This window comes from Molothrus aeneus, chromosome 3 (assembly GCF_037042795.1).
Source record: "Molothrus aeneus isolate 106 chromosome 3, BPBGC_Maene_1.0, whole genome shotgun sequence".
Classification (NCBI taxonomy): Eukaryota; Metazoa; Chordata; class Aves; order Passeriformes; family Icteridae; genus Molothrus; species Molothrus aeneus.
Window position 1 is genome coordinate 36,567,139 of NC_089648.1, and position 20,166 is coordinate 36,587,304.

Here is a 20,166-nt window from a genome sequence, read left to right on the forward strand (position 1 = left end):
GGAGGGAGGGAGGGACAGCTGTGGCTCCGCCAAGCGGCGCTGCCGCCGCCGCCGGGCAGCGGCCGCCCCGCCCCTGGTCCCACCCCCGGCGTGTCCCACCCCCGCGGGCCCTGCCCCCTCCCCTCCTGCCGCCGCCGCCGCTGCTGCCAGCGCAGCCTGAACTGAAGCGAACTCCGGAGCGAACTGAGGAGAAGTGAGGAGGCGGCGGCGGGGCTGAGACTCAGCAGCCACAGGCGGCGGCGGCGGCAGCAGCAGCAGTAGAAGCAGCAGCAGCAGCAGCAGCGGCGGCGGGAGGGCGGGCGGGCGGGAGGCGGAGAGGAGGAGGAGGACACACGCCAGGCGCAGCGCGGCGGCAACAACAGCAGCAGCGGCGGCAACAGCGGGGAGACACCGGCGGCGGCTCCTCGGAAGCGGCAGCCGCGCCAGCAGCGCCCGCCCGCCCCGCGCGTCCCCTCCCTCACTCCCTCCCCCGCCGCGGAGACAGGGGGCAGCGCCGGGAGGAGAACCGGGCTCAGCGTGTGTGTGCGCGCGGGAGGAGGAGGAGGAGAAGGAGGGGGGGACACACCGAGGACTGCGCCGGCCGAGGGCGCACGGAGCAGGGAAGCGGCGGCGGCGGCACCGAGAGGCGGCGGCGGGTCCTTGTGCCCGGAGAGGAGGGCGCAGCCCGCACGGGGGTTTCTACCGAGTTTCCTCTTTTTTTTTTTTCTTTTTTTTTTCTTTTTTCTTGGTCCCTGGGACTCAGCGGCGGGTCTGCGTTTGTCTCCGGATTTGAATCCTCCTCCTTCTCCTCCTTCCTCGGGGAAGCTCCCCTCCCCGCCCCCTCCCCTCCCCCACCGCCTCCCTGCCCGCCCGGATCCAGCCGGGCGCCCCGTGCCGCGGTCGCGTTGCTCGGCAGAGCTGCTGCGGGCGCTCGCCGTCTCTGCGCGGGCTTGGAATATGGTTGGGGAAATGGAAACCAAGGAGAAGCCGAAGCCGAGCCCCGATTACCTGATGCAGCTGATGAACGACAAGAAGCTGATGAGCAGCCTCCCCAACTTCTGCGGGATCTTCAACCACCTCGAGAGGCTGCTGGACGAAGGTAAAAGCGCTCGCCCGGCCGCCCCCTCCCCCGCCCCGCCGCCCTGCCCTGCCTCCCCCGGCCCGGGGATCCCGCTCGGTCCCCCGCCCCGGCCCGGCCGGGCGGCGGGGGCGGCCCGGGGCCTGTTCCGCTCTCCCCGCTGCTCCCCGCACGCTCCCGGCCCCGGCTGGGGAGCCGAAAACAAAGGGGAAGTGCGGGCTCTCCCCGCCCTGGCCGCCGCCACCGCGCGGTGCCGGGGGACTCGGGGAGCAAGTGGGAGGGGAGAGGCAGCCCCGGCCATGCGGGTCCCCGATCCCCCCGGTGGGTTTTCCCCCTTATTTTTCCTTTTTTTTTTCTTTTTACCCTTTTCCGCACTATCTCCTTAAACCGGGGGAAGGGTAACTACAGCACGGAGGGGAGGGAGCGAGGAGAGGAGCTCAGGAATGCGCTCTGGGGGAAGGCAGGGAGGAGGGGAAAGGCTGGCTGGCGGCTGGCGCTCCCCTCCCTCCATCCCTCCCTCCCGCGGCGGCGGGGGACGCTGGGGTCCTGCCGGCGCCCTCGGAGCGCTCCGCCGCCCGGCCCCAGGGCCCCCGCCGGGGGGGCGGGGGGTGTTTGGTTTCGAGATTTGGCTGTTCTGGAAGCTGCTTGGACTTGAATGACTAAGGCGGAGGGGGGCTGAGCTCTTTCTTCTTTTCCAGATCTACCCCACCCCGAACTGGCCGCAAACTAATTATGATTTTCCTATATCGCAAGGGAAGCGAGCAAATTCTTGTCTCAGCTATCCTTACCTTTTAAAGAAACTGAACTTGAAAGACTCCTACGTGTAACTTTAGTGAAGGGAGAGAAACAAAAAGGATTACGAAATTGCTTGGTCTGCTCCTGCCAAACGTCCACCCCAGCCTCGCACCCTCTCCTGGCACGGGGCGAGGCCCCCCCCATGCCCCCAATTTTTTCCCTAATAACTTTGTTTAGGGTTAAGATTTCACAAATAAACAATCACGGTTTAGAAGTTAGCAAGGAAAGTACGAGCTGGGAACTTCCTGTGTCCCATACTTTTTCCCACTACAGTAACAGACCCACTGTGTATCAAAAATTAGGTGAAACGCTTGTTCTTAGTATGTGAAATTCGCCTTGTACTCGGGTTCACAGGTTTGTTTTTCTTGTCGAAGGCATTTTTTTTCTATGTCTTTAAACCTAGGCTTTCTGGAGACTTAGACCTGTTTGTTTAATCGTATTTGATAGCTTTGTAGAATACGATATGACCATAAATAACTTATACAGTTTCAACTTGTTGGGTTTCTTAGTATGAAGTACTGATTTTCGAGATTTTGAGTTAGGGTTCTTGTTTGCGGATGTATTCCTCTTTGCTAAAAGAAGTTTGGGAAGTTGTTGACCTCGGAAGATGAAAGAACTGGTTATATTTGGTAGAACAGCTCCCCGCCCTCTGCCAAGACTGTAAAATTGAGATAGCGACTGTAGTACGACACAAAAATAGCATGTCGAGAAAATGCTCTCTTCTGAAATAAGTGATAGAGGAATTTAAAGAAACCCAAACAAATGGTGAAGAATACGGATTGTGGGAAGCATTATAATGGGAGTCTATTTTTATTTGCAAGATACTTGGAGGAGTTTGAATTTATATTGGAGCAAATGTGGACGTGAAGAGCAAAACTATTTTAGAACTTACGTTCTTGGTCACCACAGTGAGCAGCCTCTTCGGAATAGTTAGATTTACAATAAACATCAAGAAGAAACTTGACCGAGAAGACTCCTTTATAGCACAAATCAGCCTTCCAGAAGTTTGATAACGGATTTTTAAATTCTTGAATCTCTTCGAGTTTATGTATTTGGCCAGAGGAGGCCTGAAGCTGTTTTTTTATTTTCAGAGAACAAAAGGAAGAAAAACATTTCCCGACGCAAAAAGGACATTGAAAAAGGAATTCCCAAAATACTTACGTCTTGTCATATATTTTGAAATACTGAAAACTCTGGAAGTCTGTTTGCAAAGTATTGGAGTTCCAAAACGAGGGCTCTCGTGACTCTTGCTGACAAAAGTTTAAGGACTGTGTTGGAACTATTCTTCACTCTCTTCTTCAAAAGAAAAGCAAATAAAATATAATCGGTGTTCCTAAATGGTCTCTGGAAGAAGCCTGCTATCCCTTTAAGCTTTTCTGCTTTTCCTGTTTACGTTGGCAAATGGGTGGAAGTATTGTGGAGGCAGAAAACTTTTTGGAATGTTGAAAAAAAAGTTTCATGCAAATCTAGTGAATTGCTTCAAGACTTCAGAATTTGAACACTAAGGGGCGCCAGTTATTTTTTTTTCTGAGGCGTGAGTCCGCGAGCACCACTATTGACTCGGGCAGTTAAATGATCAAGTCTGGTAGAAGACGCCAGAGAATGACAAAATACTGGTGGATTTGTGCAGGTATCTGTGTTTGCATGGACCTCCACGTATTGTGTGCTTACAGGCGGTATTACATCGGTGGAATAGGCAGTAGCAGTGAACAGTTGAGGAGTTGGAACAACTGTTTCCCTGTAAAACACCTATCCTGGTTACTAGTGGGGGCTGTGTTAAATATCTTGAACGGTATGCTCCACTGACATCCTCCAGCAGAAGGGTTCAGTAATAGCGAACTACAGGTTTGCTGGAAAAGTCTGCAGGATTTAATGTGCTCACTGAAAAGTGTATTATTTCAAGGTTTTGTCAGTTGTTTCCTGGCACCCTTGAGAATACCAAGTATTTGGGGCAAGTGCGTGTATATATAGGTATATATAATCTAAAAATAAAGCTACAGGGTTCACATTCCCTCTTTGCCCCCTCCACCCTGTCATTTGATTTGCTTCCTCTAGTTTGTTGTTGTGTGTTTAGGTAGGTGTTTATTTTTGGTTTTCTTTTAGTTATAATACAACCATTTTCCTGAAGGTTTTGTTTATGCTTGAGAAGAATAATATTATGATCAGCCATTGTCTTTTATTTTGTGTGCTGATCAAAATGAAGAAATAAAGTCACAACCCTAAGAATTCAAACAAATAAAAGGTGGGATTGCCTTCCCTACTGGAATGCTAGGGTAGTTTTTTTTATTATTACTTATTTATTGTTACATGCCAGTATTTAAAAACAGAACTCAAATGGGCTTCTGCTGTGGTTACTTCTTGTAGGTGTAGGCAGCAAGATATAGAGAGAGACCTGTGGGTTTAGGTGAGCAGTACGTCTAATCTGTTTCAGTTACAGAATGTACATCTGCTTTTTTGGGGTCCATTTCTATGCTGTGTGTATTATCCAAAGCATGTTTTCCTTTCTGAACTCTATCCTACTTTTTGATCTCAGAAATTTTTAGTGCTTAATTTGATAGATAATCTCTGTCTTGCAGCATTTTGTTTTTGAAGATTAGCTTAAATGTAAGAAGTGTATTGAGGAAACCTTTTTTTTTTTAAGAACTACTCTCATAAAATGTGGAAGTTACAGTTCTGTTTAGGTTACAGTTATTTTTCCATATGTGTGCTTTTAACTTGTTATGTGTAAATAAGTCTTCTGTGGATTAACAAGGATGTTTAAAGAGCACATCATAATAACTAGGAAGCTGAATTGTTTTTATCAGACTGGTGCAAACCTGTGGGAAGAGAGGGCTTTTCCTGAATGTGGAATAGGCTGTATTTCCTGTAATTGTTTGCACCATCAAATGTGACCTGATTTTTTTTTTGATTTTTTTTTTTTTTTTTGCTTAAGCTTTTGAGACACTAACTTTTATGATGTTAACCTGGATTTTTTTTTCTGACAACTGACATATTTTAATGCTCCCCTTTGTGGACAGTGAAGAGAGCTGTACCTGTTTTCTTGCACTGTTTTTAAAAACTGAATTGGACATTTCAAACTCCTCAGTAGCATGTTGACAGATTGAAGTTAATGAGGTACTTCAGTTGTATTCTTTCATCAGACTATGAATAAGTGTGCCTGAACTATTAAGTGGAATCTGAGGAGTCTAATTTGTAAATTTACATTTTGTTTTCTTGAACCTGTAAGTGCACACTCTTGCACCTGATCGGAATGTACACAGATGAGACCTGTGGTCTGAACCGTTTTCAAAAAGAGATTGAAGAGGACCTTATCAAGAATTAATTTTTCCTCGGTATTCTATCCCTGAAAAACTTACGTCTTTCCTTCAAAACTGTGTTGAAGGTGACTTAAAAGCCTGTCTACCTTTAAATGTAAATTTAACCATGCATCTGGCTGTTGGAGATAAATCTAATTTTGTATCAAATAGGCTGCCTCTTTCTGTCTACCAAGTTTAACAAAGCTAGTGTAAAAACATCCAAGTAGGCAATATGAGGATAAATTTTTGGTGAATGTTGCTCTCTCTGTTTAGTTTTCTCACTGTGAAAAGTGCACGTGAACTTGGGGAGCTTAGTGCCCAAGAGTGCAGTTTTTGTGTCAGTCTGGTTGTGTTAAGCAAAATGTCTGTGCGAAGCAGAGCTGAAGAACTGTGTTCTGGTGTTGTAAATGAGTTCTCCCTGGAAAGTTATCTAGTTACTTTTGTACATGACCTTATTGTTTGTGATTATGTAAATGTAGCCTGTGCTTAGCTAGGGTTTTGCGGACTTGTCAGATTTGATGGAGGGGCACTGGCCATATTAGCATGTCAGTTTTTTCACTTGTATCAGATCTTGCCTATAATTCATTAAAAATGTGCTTCTTAATGCACATTTTGGGATAAAGGCCTTACAGAAGGTGTTTGCCCAGAAAGTCTCAGACTAGTTTTTAAACTTGGTGTATTAATGTTAAAATTGGCAAAGCAGCGTGCCACAAGAGCATGGAATATTGTTTGTGTGCTGGTTATCGTTAGTACTCTATTGAATTTGGTTCTTTAATTATCTCTTAAAACTTAATGGTCTGAGGTATTTTTCTGATTTAGGAATGTTGTAATGCTTCTAGAACTTGTAGTCAGAAACCTTGTAAGAGCTATTTTGAGGTGTGGGTGTTTGGTTATTTTTTGGCGGGAGGGACGGAGTGGCTTTAATACCTTGGCACAGTCTCTTATAACGCCAAACCAAAAGCTCCATTGTACTTAAGAAACAGTGTGGCATTTTTTTTGGCTTCTGGAAAAATATTTAAAATGGTGACAGTTCAGTTCTTTTTAAATTACGTTATTTTTGGAGCTGTATCTGCAGCATTTATAGGATTGCAGTCACCTGGCAAGTAACTAAGAAAAAGGGTATTTTTTAACTGATACAAGTTTTAAGTTCGTAAAACAGTTATTTTAAGCTCATATTTTGCAAGTGGTTTGTTCCCTGTTGCTTACCAATAATTAACTGTTAAAATATCTGTCTTCAGATTTTTTATTTTTTTTTTTAAGTAAGAGTCATCACATTAGACTTCGTTCTGGTCAGGAGTGGCTGACTTGTTGAACTGGGAGAGGCCTGTTTGAATTTAATGTTTTTGTTTAGTGAAACTTGTTCATTAGGATTGCAATTGAGTTGCATTTTCCTCCTCTGAAACTGAATGCAGTCATTTCTAAAATAACTGGTGTAGTATAAAAATCCCTTGCTGTGCTTAGAAACAACTGACCAAGTGCGGATTAGATTAGGGAGTGGCATGCGGTGCTTTTGTGATGCACAAGGGGAAGAACTGGAGATGTGTTAGTTAATATTATAGTAAAATGGGAAAAAAAAACCCCTAAAACAACCACCACCAACTGAGAAAAACTCTACAGATTTTAAGAATGTCCTGATTATGAAAATGAAGTTTACATGTATCAACAGATAGAAGGAAGTTTGCTGATGTTCGATGAGTGCTCTGGGTGTGAAGGGAAGGCTAGACATGAAATGGATGGTCACTTTTGTGGGTTAGTGATGTTTTTGACCAGGTTGTCTGTTTCAGTCATTCTTAGATTAAAACTTTTTTCCTCTGAGTACACTGTAGAATGCCAGGTCAGCAATGGGATGCTTACAATGATTTGAATTGTGTAGACTTTGTTTGAAGAGCAAGTACATTTGAATTGTCTTTAATTACTGTCTGTAACCATAAAGTGTTCTCCCTTTTTGAGAATGCACCCTGATGCAGGTATCCTATTAATTAGATGTATTATTAGATGCTGGTATATTTCTGTGGCTGACAGGATAGACCTGTGTTAACGTTAATTACCAGACTGTCCTGACAGCTCAGGCTGATTGAAGTACAGCAGGAGTCTGCCATGGAAACTGATGGTTTGTATTTGACTGCTTATATGGAATGTTGGGAGGTGGGAGAGGGGGGAGATGGGGGAAATGCCTTGCCAGGAAAGCTGTTAACTAATGAAATGCCCTCATTCACTGACCCTTGTCTTTATTGAAACATAACTCACAACTTCTCATTCTGGCCGTGTGAATTTTTCTGTATTGATTTTAGTCAGAATGCAGAGTCTGAAAATCTTCTGTGGATTTTAACATTTCATTGAAACTTAATAACCCAGTGCTAAGAAAACTGGTAGGAACAGTAAAACTGCTGGTGTTTTTAATCTCACTATGCAGTTGGTTAGGTCAGTAGAAGTACCACACAAGTTACATCTGTGGCTTGCTTGCAGGAGGATCTGTGTCTGTGAGGGACATGGAAAAATCCTGAAATAGGTAATAGGTGTAATGTGTATAGTCTGAATTATATACCTTTGCTTTGCTAAGAAAAAGAGTGGGGTTGCTGAAAGGTAGGCAACATTACATTTTTACTTTTGACTTTAGAAAATATCCTGTATAACCCTGTACAATGCAATTAAAGTAACGTCCAGGTTTTTGTTTCTTTTGGTTGTTTTCCTTGGAAAGGTTTAATAGAAGTGGAGTTAGCTTTTTAATAGCAGAGCTTAAATTTTCTGAGATGATTTATGCATGAATGAACAAAACAGCTGTGACAATACCAAAGAGAAATAATATCTGGCTTCGTTAGCAGAACTGCCCTTCCACTTTGTTATTCTTGCTTCCATTAGAAAGTGTCTTTTGCAGACTAGCTGCATATCTGAGAACAGCAAGACAATGCAAGTTAGAGTGGAGTTGTGGTACTTAAACCTCTGTTGTCTGAGTTCGGCACTAGAAGTTGCAGCTTTTTTGATCTTTGCAGTTATTTTAGCAGTGTTAGTGGTTGGAATGAGTGTGGTAATGCTAAAAGGGTTTTTTATTTATTTTATTCTCATGGTTTGAAATAGTGAGTAGAAATTGAAAATACATTTTCAGTTACTTTTCATGTGAGAATTGATTTATTTTTTTTTACTTGGTGTCAAATAGTAAATTTTGCTTTTCAGTTCAGTGCAAAAAATCGTTCTCTTGAAGGGAAATGGATGGCAGTAGGTAGCTATTGATGTTTTAATGTTTTTGGTGGTGCATAGTTGAGTAGCACCCTGGAAGTAAATTTTTTAAATTGCTTTTAAAAATATTTTTAACTGTTTTGCTGCTGCACTTGAATACTTTTACTTTACTCCTTTCTGTAGTTGGAGGGATTTTCTGTGTTTCCAGCACAGGCCGTATTAGAGCAAGGTTTTGATACTGTGTACTGTAATTGCAGTGCTCCAGGAAGTGCCCATGCGGGAAAGTCCTCAGGATACCCTTTTTTAGAAGGGATAATCCATGAAACAATTTGTGTGATAACTCACTGAAATCTGAGGGTGTTTGCAGTTTGAACAGTTAACACTTCAGTGATGTATAACCTTACAAATGTTGATGTTTCTTTAAGACTTGATTTCAAAAGTAAAAGCATCCCGGCATGACAAACAATTAAAATCTTGTTACTTTGCTGGGAAGTTACTTCTAGGTAATCGAGGGAGTAATGCATCAGAGTGGCTGCTGATGTCAGAGCAGAGGCAGGGGAAGATAATGCAGTATTTTATACTCTTATCTGGTAGATCACTTTCTGACTTTAAAGGTCAGCTGATATTCTGTACCAGTCAGGGGTTTTTTGAGTTTGTTTTTGTGTGGTGCTGGCTTTCTTTTCAGATGGATCAGAGCTGTGATCTCGCTCCCTGTGTGATCTCAGAGCAGCTGTGCTGGCACGGTGGCTGAGGTGGCTCGATACTGAAGATGTAGAGCAGCGCCTTGGGGAGAGAAATGCATTTGCTTAAACATTTACTTAAAAGTCTGAAGCTCCTAATTGATGTCAACTGATTGTGCATCTAGTCCATTCAGAATTTTAAGGATGTGCTTATTTGCAGACTAGCTGACACTAGATGGAAGTCAGACTTTGCTGAATTCTTTAAACCCTTTAGCTGTTGAAATAATGAACCTTTGTGGGTTTTTTCCTAATTCCAATTAAAGAACTGATTTAGAAATCTCTGTAGCCATGAGTTGATCAAAATGTCCTTTCCTAGGTACAGTATATTTTTTTCATCAATATGTAGGAGATTGCAGGTGCCTGAAATTTAAAAAAATACGCGACAGATCTGCTAGCACAAGTATTAATACAACCCTAATGTTCTAGTTCATAAGCTTAAATGGCAGCTAAACTAAAATATTCAGCTCATGTTGCATAATGCTTCCATTTATTTATCAGACGTTGAAGCAGTAGCAAATCAGTTAATATTCTTCTCAATGCAGCTTAATCTAATAACCTGCAAATAATTATATTAAAAGTTGATGCACAATTTTCAAATTTTAGATGCAGAGCAGGCCAAATCCCCTTCTCTTTGCTGTGAATATCTTAGGTTTCTCTGCAGGAACAGGGAGGAGGAGGAGAACACAAGAAAAAAATTCTCTGACCTGCTGCTGTTTGCTTTTGAGCAGTGTTGCTGATCATACTGCTTTTAGTTAGTTTCAGTTTGTCTAATTTTGAAGGAGCACCCCTTCAGCATAAAGCAACATGGACAATTTCAGAAAATTGTTGCAGTCGACAACCCCCGCCCAAACTTACAAAATAACTTTGCCTAAATACTACATGCACAATCTGTTGTCAGGCGTGTTCCCGTAACAGTTGGTTTGTGTGTTAAAGTTGAAGGTTAAAATGCTGTAATAGGCCCAGCTGTCTTGTTTAAAGTGTGATGTTTTTGCTGTGAAGATTGGCTGTGCAGTGAGAACGTGGTGTGTGTTAGACGTTGGTAGAGACAAGTTGTTGATAGTTCTTTAATTGCTTAAGTATCTTATCATCTATAAAGATAAGTGTAGTCAGAGAGGCTCATATGCAGTCAGTTTACGAGGGAATTACAGCTGCTTTAAATCACTTGAGGCTTTTATGGAAATCTGATACTGCCTCTGAATCAACCTGAAGCAAAACTTGTTATGCACGTTCTTTTGGTCCCACTTTTCATGTAGTTATGTTAACTTTGGGCTCAAATAGACTTGAGCAAAGTCTGAGCACAGATGATGTGGTAGGGGATCAGAAATGAATTCTAATGGAGATTCTATCAGGAAGATTGATTATATGTGTATTAAAACATCTTCAGAGGAAGAATGATACTTTAATATCTCAGGTATAAAATCAGTGACTGTAATTGTGTTTAGAAGGGAATAATATTTGGCTGTTCTAATAACATGTTTACAGAAATTAGAGTCATATTTTGAAATTTTTTGCAGTGGTTTTGTGTTCATTCTGTGGATAAATTTTATTTTTCTGACAAGACTAGCATAATCCTTTATTTAAAAAGGAAAAAAACATAACCTCAAGATCAGATCCACCTCAGAAGGGAGAAAAAGTGTAAGACTTGCTTTCTTGAGTAAAGCTTATTAAAGTTACAAAGGTCCAAAATTTTTTTGAGACCTGTGGCATTTAAGATGTATACTGACCTTTTGAGGGGGAGGAGGGGGAAAACTTCTCTATATCATCTTAATTATAGGGTTAATTGAGGTTAAATTCTGTATGGATCAAAGTATTCCCGACTTCCAATAATGGAAGTGTAGCTTCCAGGGAAGAAAAGGGCTGTGTGGAAGCTTTGTCTCTGGGTGATGGGGTACATAAACTTAGTGCCTATTGATTTAGTAACTGTATGTTATTCATAACTATTCATGAGGAATCATGTTGGTTCCAAATGGGAGGTTTAATGCACACTGGGGGCATTTGGTAGTGCTGAGTTTTAATACTGTTAAGTGTCTTCAGCAAGGTATTCTTGCGTCAGCCTGGGATTAACATAGGATGAATAACAGAGCCATTCATCAGCCAGGCAGCTCTGAAGAGTGTCAGCAAGAAAGCTGACGGTGATGGATTGGAGAGAGATGGATGCTGCAGTAGATGGCTGCCCCAGCCAGCGCTGGGGTGGTGGGGGATGGCAGGTGCATTTAGGTGTACGCTGAGTAATTAAGTGAGGAGGGACCGCACGCTTGCGCTCGGCTGAACAGACAAGGAACACGTCCCTTCTCCAGTCCAAAAGGGTTACTAAATGCAACAGCTTAAAATGACAGGTGGACAACTGGTTATCCATTCATTGAAAAAAATTTGCGTCAGTCTTTAGTATCGATAAATGTGAGCGATGTTTTGAAGACAGACTTGTGGACTTGTGTTGATCTTTGCAGTCTCAGCAACCTTCTTTGGCTTCAAATATTTGGATAAATTAACTTTGAGGCAGGATTTAGTTTATTCTGAACTTAATTTTCCTTTAAGTTCTGTGTTAACCTTTCTTAGATCTCACAGTTTTCAGTTGCTTTGTTGCTTCAATTACTGATTACTTTCACTTTAAGTTTTAAATTTTTTTTCCCCTCCAGGATAAAGAAAATAGTTGGGAATTTGAGGGGGGATTTTCTTCTATCAGCCTAATAGCATAACTAAGTGGTTTTTGTCACATGCACAGGTCTTTCTAATCCCATTTAGTATGGTTTGTACTGGAATTGTTCTTGGCTGCTTTTTGCTATATCAAACTGTTGAACACTTAATACATGGAGAACAGTTCAAAGTAATAATCACGTCTTTTACTTTGTTGGGGCTCTTCACATGGATTTTTTCCTGCCTGCTGACTGACTTTAGGTTACTAAACCTTTATGTACCGGCTTTCTGAGCCCTGAGCACAATTCAGTACTGAAATCTGTATCAAACATTTCAGTATGTTGTATAGCAGTCCTAACTAGTATAGTGAATTGGTATATTATAGCATAAATTACTGCACAGATTAAACTACATTTCTAGTACGTTTTTCTGGATTGAGCATCTGGGCTGCTGAAAGTTTTCAGCAGCTGTTAATAACTAAAATATGTTCATAAATAATCTGAAGTATATTGCGATGTCTTCTTCCAACTTTCATTGTATGCTCTTAGTCTTAAATTTCAGATAAAATACAGGATACTAATAAAGCACTAACATTTAAGGAGCTTTTTCCTTAGTCTAGTCATGGGTGAGTAGTTTCTCATAGGATGTAATATAGTTGAAATACAACTTAAGCTGCTGTAAACTTTTATCTTTTCCCACACCTTCCCCTGCCATGGAAAGTTGGGGCTTTTTATTCCCTCCATGGAAAGTGAAGGAATAAATATTGCTAGAAATGAAATCTGGATAATTTCCAGGCTGTTGACCTAATTAATGAAACTTAATGCCACAAATGTGGGTGCAATAGTATGCACCTATTAATATTGGTATAATGAAAAAGTTAATAGAAGGGACAGAGTAGGTTTTAAAAACACATTACTGTATAAGTAACTGCAAAAATTTTATCATATGCTGATTTTGAAACTGCTAAGTTAAATAGATCATTATGTGAAAGGAACAGAAAAATCATATTTCCTTGAGCTCAGAGGTGTCTTCTTGCTCAGAAAATGTTACTAATTTAAAAAAATAACACCACGATTTACTGAGCCTTCAAATGTTATGAGATTATACACTACACCTATATCTCCATCTCTCTATACACAGAGAGATGGAGATATTTATATTGAAGTTAATCTTTGTACAATCTAATCAGGATTTCCTTTGCACATAGTGCCTTTTTCCAACGCAATATATGCTATTTTTTCTCATGCTTGTCACATCGAGCCATTCTAGCCATTCCTTGCCCATACCTTTTCTGACATAGCAAAGAATTACAAAGCAATCATATTTTGTTTTGCAGCACCATCAGCAAAACTGTGCAGTCACTGGCACAAAAAGTAACATCAAAGAGATTTTTTTCCTAAACTAAAGGGGTTGTTTTTGAAAAATGCATGAAAACAAAATAGTCTTTGACATGAGACCTTTGAGAGCACTTTCTTTCTGAAGTAGACAGCATCTTTTTTGTTAGCAAAGTTAATGGAGCTAAGTGAAAAGCAATATGAGTTACCAGAATGGTGTTTTTCAATCTACTGTTTGCAGACTCGCTGCATATGAAGAGTTGCTGCAGATAACAAAGAAAAAGGAAATCTGTTATTGGGAGATTTTAAATTGGCCGCACAGAGCCTTCAGTTTTTTGGGAACCTTTTGTTTTAATGTGAGTGAAAAAAGTTGAAGACCACTGATTTAGGGGCATTTGTATTTTAGTAATTGTCCCTGGCCATGGGCTGAAGGAAAAATTTGAAACAAGAAACGTTACTGAGATCACAAAATAAAAATGTGTTCACCATTATGTGAATTTAAGCTTCTTTCACCTATCTGCTTTTATTCATTTTTTAGGACTTCCTGATGTTATATATTTACTGAGCTAGTGAGTATGATGATGTTTTCCCCAGTTGAGATGTAGGGAATCTAATTATATTAATCTGTAGAGTCCAGTTTGCAACACTGGAGCTCCAAAATGTTAAGATGTTAATTACCGAAAGTACATGTAAGAGATGTAACCTGCTAAATTCAAATTGGTATGCTGTTATTATAGAATAATTTCTGCAGTAAACTGTCTTTAGGGCATCTGAACCTTTCAATTTAAATTCCATTAAAATAGCCACACTGTTGTCATGCATGAACAAGGATTTTAAAGCCAGTTTCAGATGCTCAAGTACCTTTAGCTTTAGGTAAATATTTCATGAAATGTTTCAGGTTGTTATCCCTACCCCCCTCAACTTTTTCCCCACAATGGACAGCTTTATGAGGTGATAGAACTTGATGTTCAGTCTTAATGATAAATGGGCTTGGGAAAAAAAGAACTTATAACATGTTTAATACATAGTAGTCAAGGTACAGATCCTGCAGATGTCATAAGTCTGTTCTTTAAATCAATCCCTGAAGAATATAAACTCTTAATTTGTAAGATCTTTTCTGGTAGATTTAAAAGATAGATGGAAATGGTGTAAATGAAATCTATGCTGTGTTAGAAACCTGTAAAATTCTGCTAAAAAATTATGTGAATTAAACTTAGTGTTCAGTTTAAATATTGGATATTTAGTTTCTATGGTGGGTTGCACTTTTTTCGACTTGTTTTTTGACTTTTTTCTACTTTGTTCCTAAAAGTGCTGTTCTTTAGTGAGTTTGTTTGTCAGCTGAAGAGAAAATTGGTGATTCTGTAGCTACTCCATAGAAAACTTACATTATCTTCAACATTCAAATTATGCAAGTAACAGATACCTTGGCTACCAGACTGTTAAAATAAATATTAGTTTTGTTTTAATATTCTCTGTCTATTTCTACCATGTGTGTATACAGATATGAGTACACTCTATCTCCTGTGCTCTCTCCCTTCCCCCCTCCCTTTTGTGGCAGAGGCAGTTGTTAATACCTGTCCTGTATAGTAGTAGTAAGTGCTTAGCGAGTTATAAATGTTTTCTCTATTGGCAAGATTTAATATTATTAGAATTACTTATTTTTTCTAATGGAATTAAAAGTTACACACCAGGTTGCTGAAGTGTAAAGCCAGAGGGGTGGAGGGGAGAATCTACTGTACTTCAAAGAACTAAAATGTTCTCTTTGTGAATGAAGAACATGTACGTTAGAAACTCCAGCTTTCTAAGTCTTCCCCTTTAAGTGCTTTTTTTTTGTAAATAAAACTATCTGGTTTTAATAAGTAATGTAAAGAGATTTTTATTTTCACCAGGAAGCCAAATTTATATTTGCATTTCTGAAAATGCAACATTGAAATTTACTTATAGAACGTGGTGAATGTTGCACGTAGATCTTTTTTTTGTGCTGGTTGTTGCCTGTTGTCTGATATCTATTAGTGTCTTGCAGAGGCACCTTCCTTTATAATAAAACATATTTTAGTTAATTCTACAGATTATGACAAAACAGTTATCCTCCTTTCATAGTAGTTTCAGTTAGAAAAGCTCCAGTTTCAATTTTTGCTGTAGTGGCAAGAGGTAAACACTGATGCTGCATTATCTTATCTAGTTGATAATTTCATTTAACAGTCCCGGAACTTGTTGTGCCAACTGTTGAACGCACTGGGCTGTGAAATAATCGGAACTTCAGCTTGCAAATACCAAGCTATTGTTTTCAGTAAAGTTGAGTTGAAATCTGCTTTCTATGCTGCATTGCAGTGGAAACCAATTAGTTACAGTGTGACAAGATACCGTTTTTTTATTGCCAGGAGAGAGTTTCTGGTATTCTGAAATGTGAACAAATGTTTGCCAGTTTTTGTTGCAATTTAAGTTAATTTTGTAGACAAATAGGACTAAAGAGTCTTTGGTTGTTTAATTTTGAATTTTAGAGTTCATAGTCACCAAATGGCTTCTCAGGTGATTTGTCTAATTTACAGTGATGCTAATGCTGTGCAATATGTAATTTTTATTAGTCCCTGAAGTCTAGATGGCACTTTCATTTCATATCATTTCATGGGACCCATCTGGTACAGTGCAAAACATCTTAGTTGTGCCAGGTTTAGTAATTTTTTGTATGTGCCCATAATTTACTTAAGTTTTAAATTTAAGTAAACTATGGGCACATAAGTAAACTACAGCTAGGTATCAGAGATTATGGTTTAACATATTTTTCTTGCATTTTCCAAAGGCATGTAAGAGTTGATCGGGACAACGTTCTTTTGGATGTTTTCTTCACTTAATGTGGCCACATATAGTGAAATGACTTAAGAAGACAGATTGACTATTGAGATGCATCAGCTTTGTATGAGATAATGTTTGCTTACCTGATTACAAAATATTTTTGAAAACTGGTACACATGATGAAAAATGCACCTTTTCAAGTATACCATTAGTTAAGATAGCAGAGTAAAACTTAAATAAGCTAATGTGTGAAATTGTCATGCTGTGCATATCGACTGGATATGTCTAATACAATTTGATTACCTTTCAGTGTGACCAATACAGCTGTTTCACATGCTAAAATGACATTTTTGTGCTTCTTTTTTTGTTGAATACAAAAGGGTAATATTTTAAATTGCTTTTTGCATATTATCTTTCATTGTTTTACTGTAATTTAAAGTCTTTTATTCAATGAAGCCCAAACCAATATGGATTTAACTCCCATGCTTCATAAAGATTTGGCATGTGGCTTTCACTTAGCTCTTACTCCTATTGCATATATTAGGTGCAATATTGGTAGCTATCACTTTGCTGCTCTGGTCTTCCAAGTAGTATATATACATTGTCTTTTTTAAGGTACAGATTTTGTATTGCATCCTGCTTAGCTCAGGAAGCATTTATAAAATGGAAGCAAAGTGAAGATTGGGCCTTTCCTTTTAGTTATCAGAGGAGGATCTTAAAACATGTAGCATAGCAGGCATTAAGTATTTTTTTTTCTGATTATTCTTCAGGCTTGTCCAAAAAGTTTTAAGAAAAAATACATCATATGGATGTGGGAAAAAGCAGTGGAAAATTCTGAAAAAAAGTTTGTGGGAAGGAAAGGGACATTTATGAAATAAAAAGAAAATATATGTAAAAAAAATTCATATAGAGTGCTTGATCAAAAGTGTATGTCCTCATACTGACTACACCTTCACATACTCCCCTTCCACATTAAAATAGTGGAAGGAGAGTATGTGAAGGTGTAGTCAGTATGAGGACAGATTTTATTCTTGGAAATGTTTTGATTAATCCAGGTAGGCAGGTTTAATGTCAACACTTGGTTTTAAACTGCTGACTTTTAGAAGCATGTAACAAGGGAGGTGTAATGTTGGCTTTTAGTGAAAAAGTTGCACTAAAGGTACCACGTGTGAAGAAGTTCCTCTGAGGTATACCTGCTGTTAGGGCTTTTCCAGGTGAGCGATAGGTCCTTGCATTACATTGGAGGCGCTAATGTCTGAATGGATGTGATGGCTGCCTTGGAATGATGCTGCTGTTAGCTGTGAAAAATGTCTTCCTTACGATTCTTGTGCAGCAGGCTGTGGAGTGCAGCACATTTTTATAATAAAGGTGATGAATTTAATCGCAAACTGGCAGCCAAATGGAAATTGCAGACCTTGATACTGGGAGAAAATTGCCTATAAAGCAACTCCTGAGAGAGCAGGCTTTAAATTTATCCACCCATTTCGACATTGAGGAGAACACAGGAATTGCAGGGTATTTTGCTTGGGCTGTTTAGTTCAGATGGATGACACTTTAGTCTTCCTTTATTTAAGAACTAGTTACTGTGTTGCTTTTTTTTTTTTTTAACAAAAAGAAAATTTGACCTTTCTGCTTAAACTTTACACAGCAAGTATTTTGGAAAAATCTGTTCCTTTATTTGTTTGAGGCTCGCTCCTGTTAGAAAGTAGGACCTAATATGTGCAATTAATTGAAACTTAGCAACTGCCTCACAGATTTCCCCTTATGCCAGATTTAACCCTAATGTGATAGGAGATTTAAAAACCACACAGCCTTATATTTGAAGACTATTTGCATTGAAGCAGTTCCATAAATAATTTAACTGGTCTTGAAGTCCCACTGGAAGTCTGTAGCTGTATGTTAACATAATTTCTGATAGCAGCACAGCATTTTTCAAACTTGTTGGTACTGATACATTTCAGCAAATCTTAACCCATTATATTTAGTAGTGCCAAATGCTGATGATCTTCGTCTATGATAACTAGGAGCTGAATGTATAAATATGATTCCAATGCATGCAAAGCACTATATTAAAAAGAGAAGACAAAATGTTATTTAAGAAGCTTGGTAAAAGATGGCATGGTTATCATCTGTTCATAGAAAGAATTGCAGGTAATTAATTCAGAAATAGGTACACGAATTGGACACTGAACTGAATGTCCTCACCACAACACTTTGGGACTGCCCTTTTGAGTGCTTTGAGAGGTGATCATTCAAGTGGGAGTAAGAAAGAGTAGCACTGGATTTTGACACAGACTTCAAGATGAAGAGAATAGGAATGCTTAAGTCATCAAGTGTGGCATCTGTTAAGATTATTCCTTAAAATGTTTAATTGATCCAGTTTCTCCTCTTAAGTGACATCAGTAGTAAGGTCTGTGTTAGAATGGTTTTCTTGGCTATATGATCCCTAAGGTAAAATAAGGCATAATTTCTTGGCCAACATGAAGAATTTTTATAGCAAGTATATGAAATAGGAACTGCTCATTTCTTGTCCATGATTTAATTTTGTTATGCCCTTTAGAAAATCAAACCTGCTACCAGTTTCTGATAGATTTTTATTATTTCTTTATTTTCTAAATTATTACTTTTTTTTGTTTGTTTTTTGTAAAGTAAAGCTTCCTGAGAGGTCATACTCTTATTAACAAAGACATAAGGGTTTTTAAGTCACTGTTTGATGAAAACAGTTGAGCCTGATTTTGGCAGTTGTTGGAAGTCTATTCCATTCTGTATCTGTAGTTCATGAATATCTCATCCATATTCTTTTGCTGAAAGTGTAGATTGTAGCAAAAGAAAATAAATGCTTAGCAAGTTCTTGACTGTCTGTTACCATATTGGATTATTTTTATTTTTCTATAGAAAATACAGAATAAAGCTCCTATAGAATATATTTTCAATATAAATTTCTGTGTTTTCTGATCATGGAAAGCTGTGGCGTAACTTGCTTGAGAAATGTGCAGTAGCATTTATAATCTTGTTATGTTCATGTTCTAAGACTGTAATAGATTCAAATGAGCACATTAACGAGTTCAGATACAGGCATCCAGAATTAGCTGGTATAACTTTTACCCCTGTTCTTTTGCTTTTTATTGCCTTTTGTTTGGAAGCATTCAGAGGCACTTCTTGAACTAGGAAAGACTAAGTACAGGTGTAGAATAGAGATTAAACTGAAATGTGTTTACTTAATATAGAAAAAAGATAATGTCTTACTTGTTTACTGCAAAATAGCTTTAGGACCTGTTGTTGCATTAATTACTGAAATCACCTTGGAGAAAAGTTATGGAGGATAGTTTTGAAGTAATTCAGCAGCTTGATGATGCAAAAAGTAGATTCTTGTTGGAGAAGGTGTCCCTGTTTCTTTTTGCTAATTCTGGTGTTCAGTGAATTCTTCAGTGATCTGTTTCAGCTCAGTAACCTGGAAGAAGTCTAATCAAGCAAACCAGAAAATGACTAACAATAGTCTTTTGCTCGATTAGTGAGTTGAATTGGCCTAGTAAGACAGAGCTGGTGTGAGAGGTGTTAAGAAACTTCATTTTTTAGCAACAGCGTGTTGTTATGATTAGTAACTCTTCTTACCCTCCAAAGGAAGGAGAATTTGTATAGCAAACCTGACTTTTGGATTAATAGTCCAAATATCTAATTTCTTCTGGACTTCTGTGCATAGTTTGGGAAACGTAGTCTCCATCTTCCAGAGTAGTGAACTTTCTTGTATTATCGTTTTTTAATCTATTTTTTACAACTTTCTCAAGATACACAGTTCTTTTCTGAGATGAGTGGTATGTTGCCTTCTTAACTATGCAATTTTTTTTTCCTTCTATAAAAGGAACAGGAATAATTTCATACAGCTCGCTGTTACTGTTCTTTGCATCTTCCATTTGGTTATCATTAACCTTTCTTTTCCACTGTTCTTTCTTCCTGTTGGTTAAATGTCTGTGTAGACTTAGGCTTCTGTATTGCCATTCACCTTTGCTAAGTTTCAGATTTAAGATCAAACCAACATAAAACCTGAAAACCAAAATAATTCAATATCTTCCTAAAAATGAGTTGTAATGTATGTTATAACTAATGGTAAGGTGTAACAAAACTACCAGTCGTAGCATTTTACTTTCAGTGCAGTGTATGGTTAATGCTCAGTTATCTTCAAACTGATGTAGATTGATTTTCAAGTTAATTTTTTCCTACTGTTTTTTTGTTTAGTTTAGTTTTATGCATGTATCAACATAGAGAAAACACCGGTTCTAACTTTTTTTCACTATTTCTCTGTGTGTGTGTGGTGCACTTATGCACCTCTTGGCCTATTTCCAGAA

General features: G+C 39.2%; 1 protein-coding gene across 8 annotated transcripts in view; it reads left to right on the forward strand.

The window, feature by feature from the left end:
- Nucleotides 1-318: 318 nt before the first annotated feature.
- Nucleotides 319-20,166, forward strand: part of QKI (QKI, KH domain containing RNA binding) — a 150,565-nt gene continuing 130,717 nt past the window's right edge. For 2 of the 8 annotated variants that reach the window (XM_066546689.1, XM_066546693.1), the window contains exon 1: nucleotides 320-1,078. In XM_066546689.1, coding sequence (XP_066402786.1) covers nucleotides 937-1,078 — 142 coding nt within the window. In that variant the 5' untranslated portion in view covers nucleotides 320-936. Of the gene's footprint in view, nucleotides 1,079-3,130; nucleotides 3,483-20,166 lie in introns of those variants that run through there. The other 6 variants (XM_066546687.1, XM_066546691.1, XR_010783354.1 and 3 more) reach the window with 4 other exon arrangements.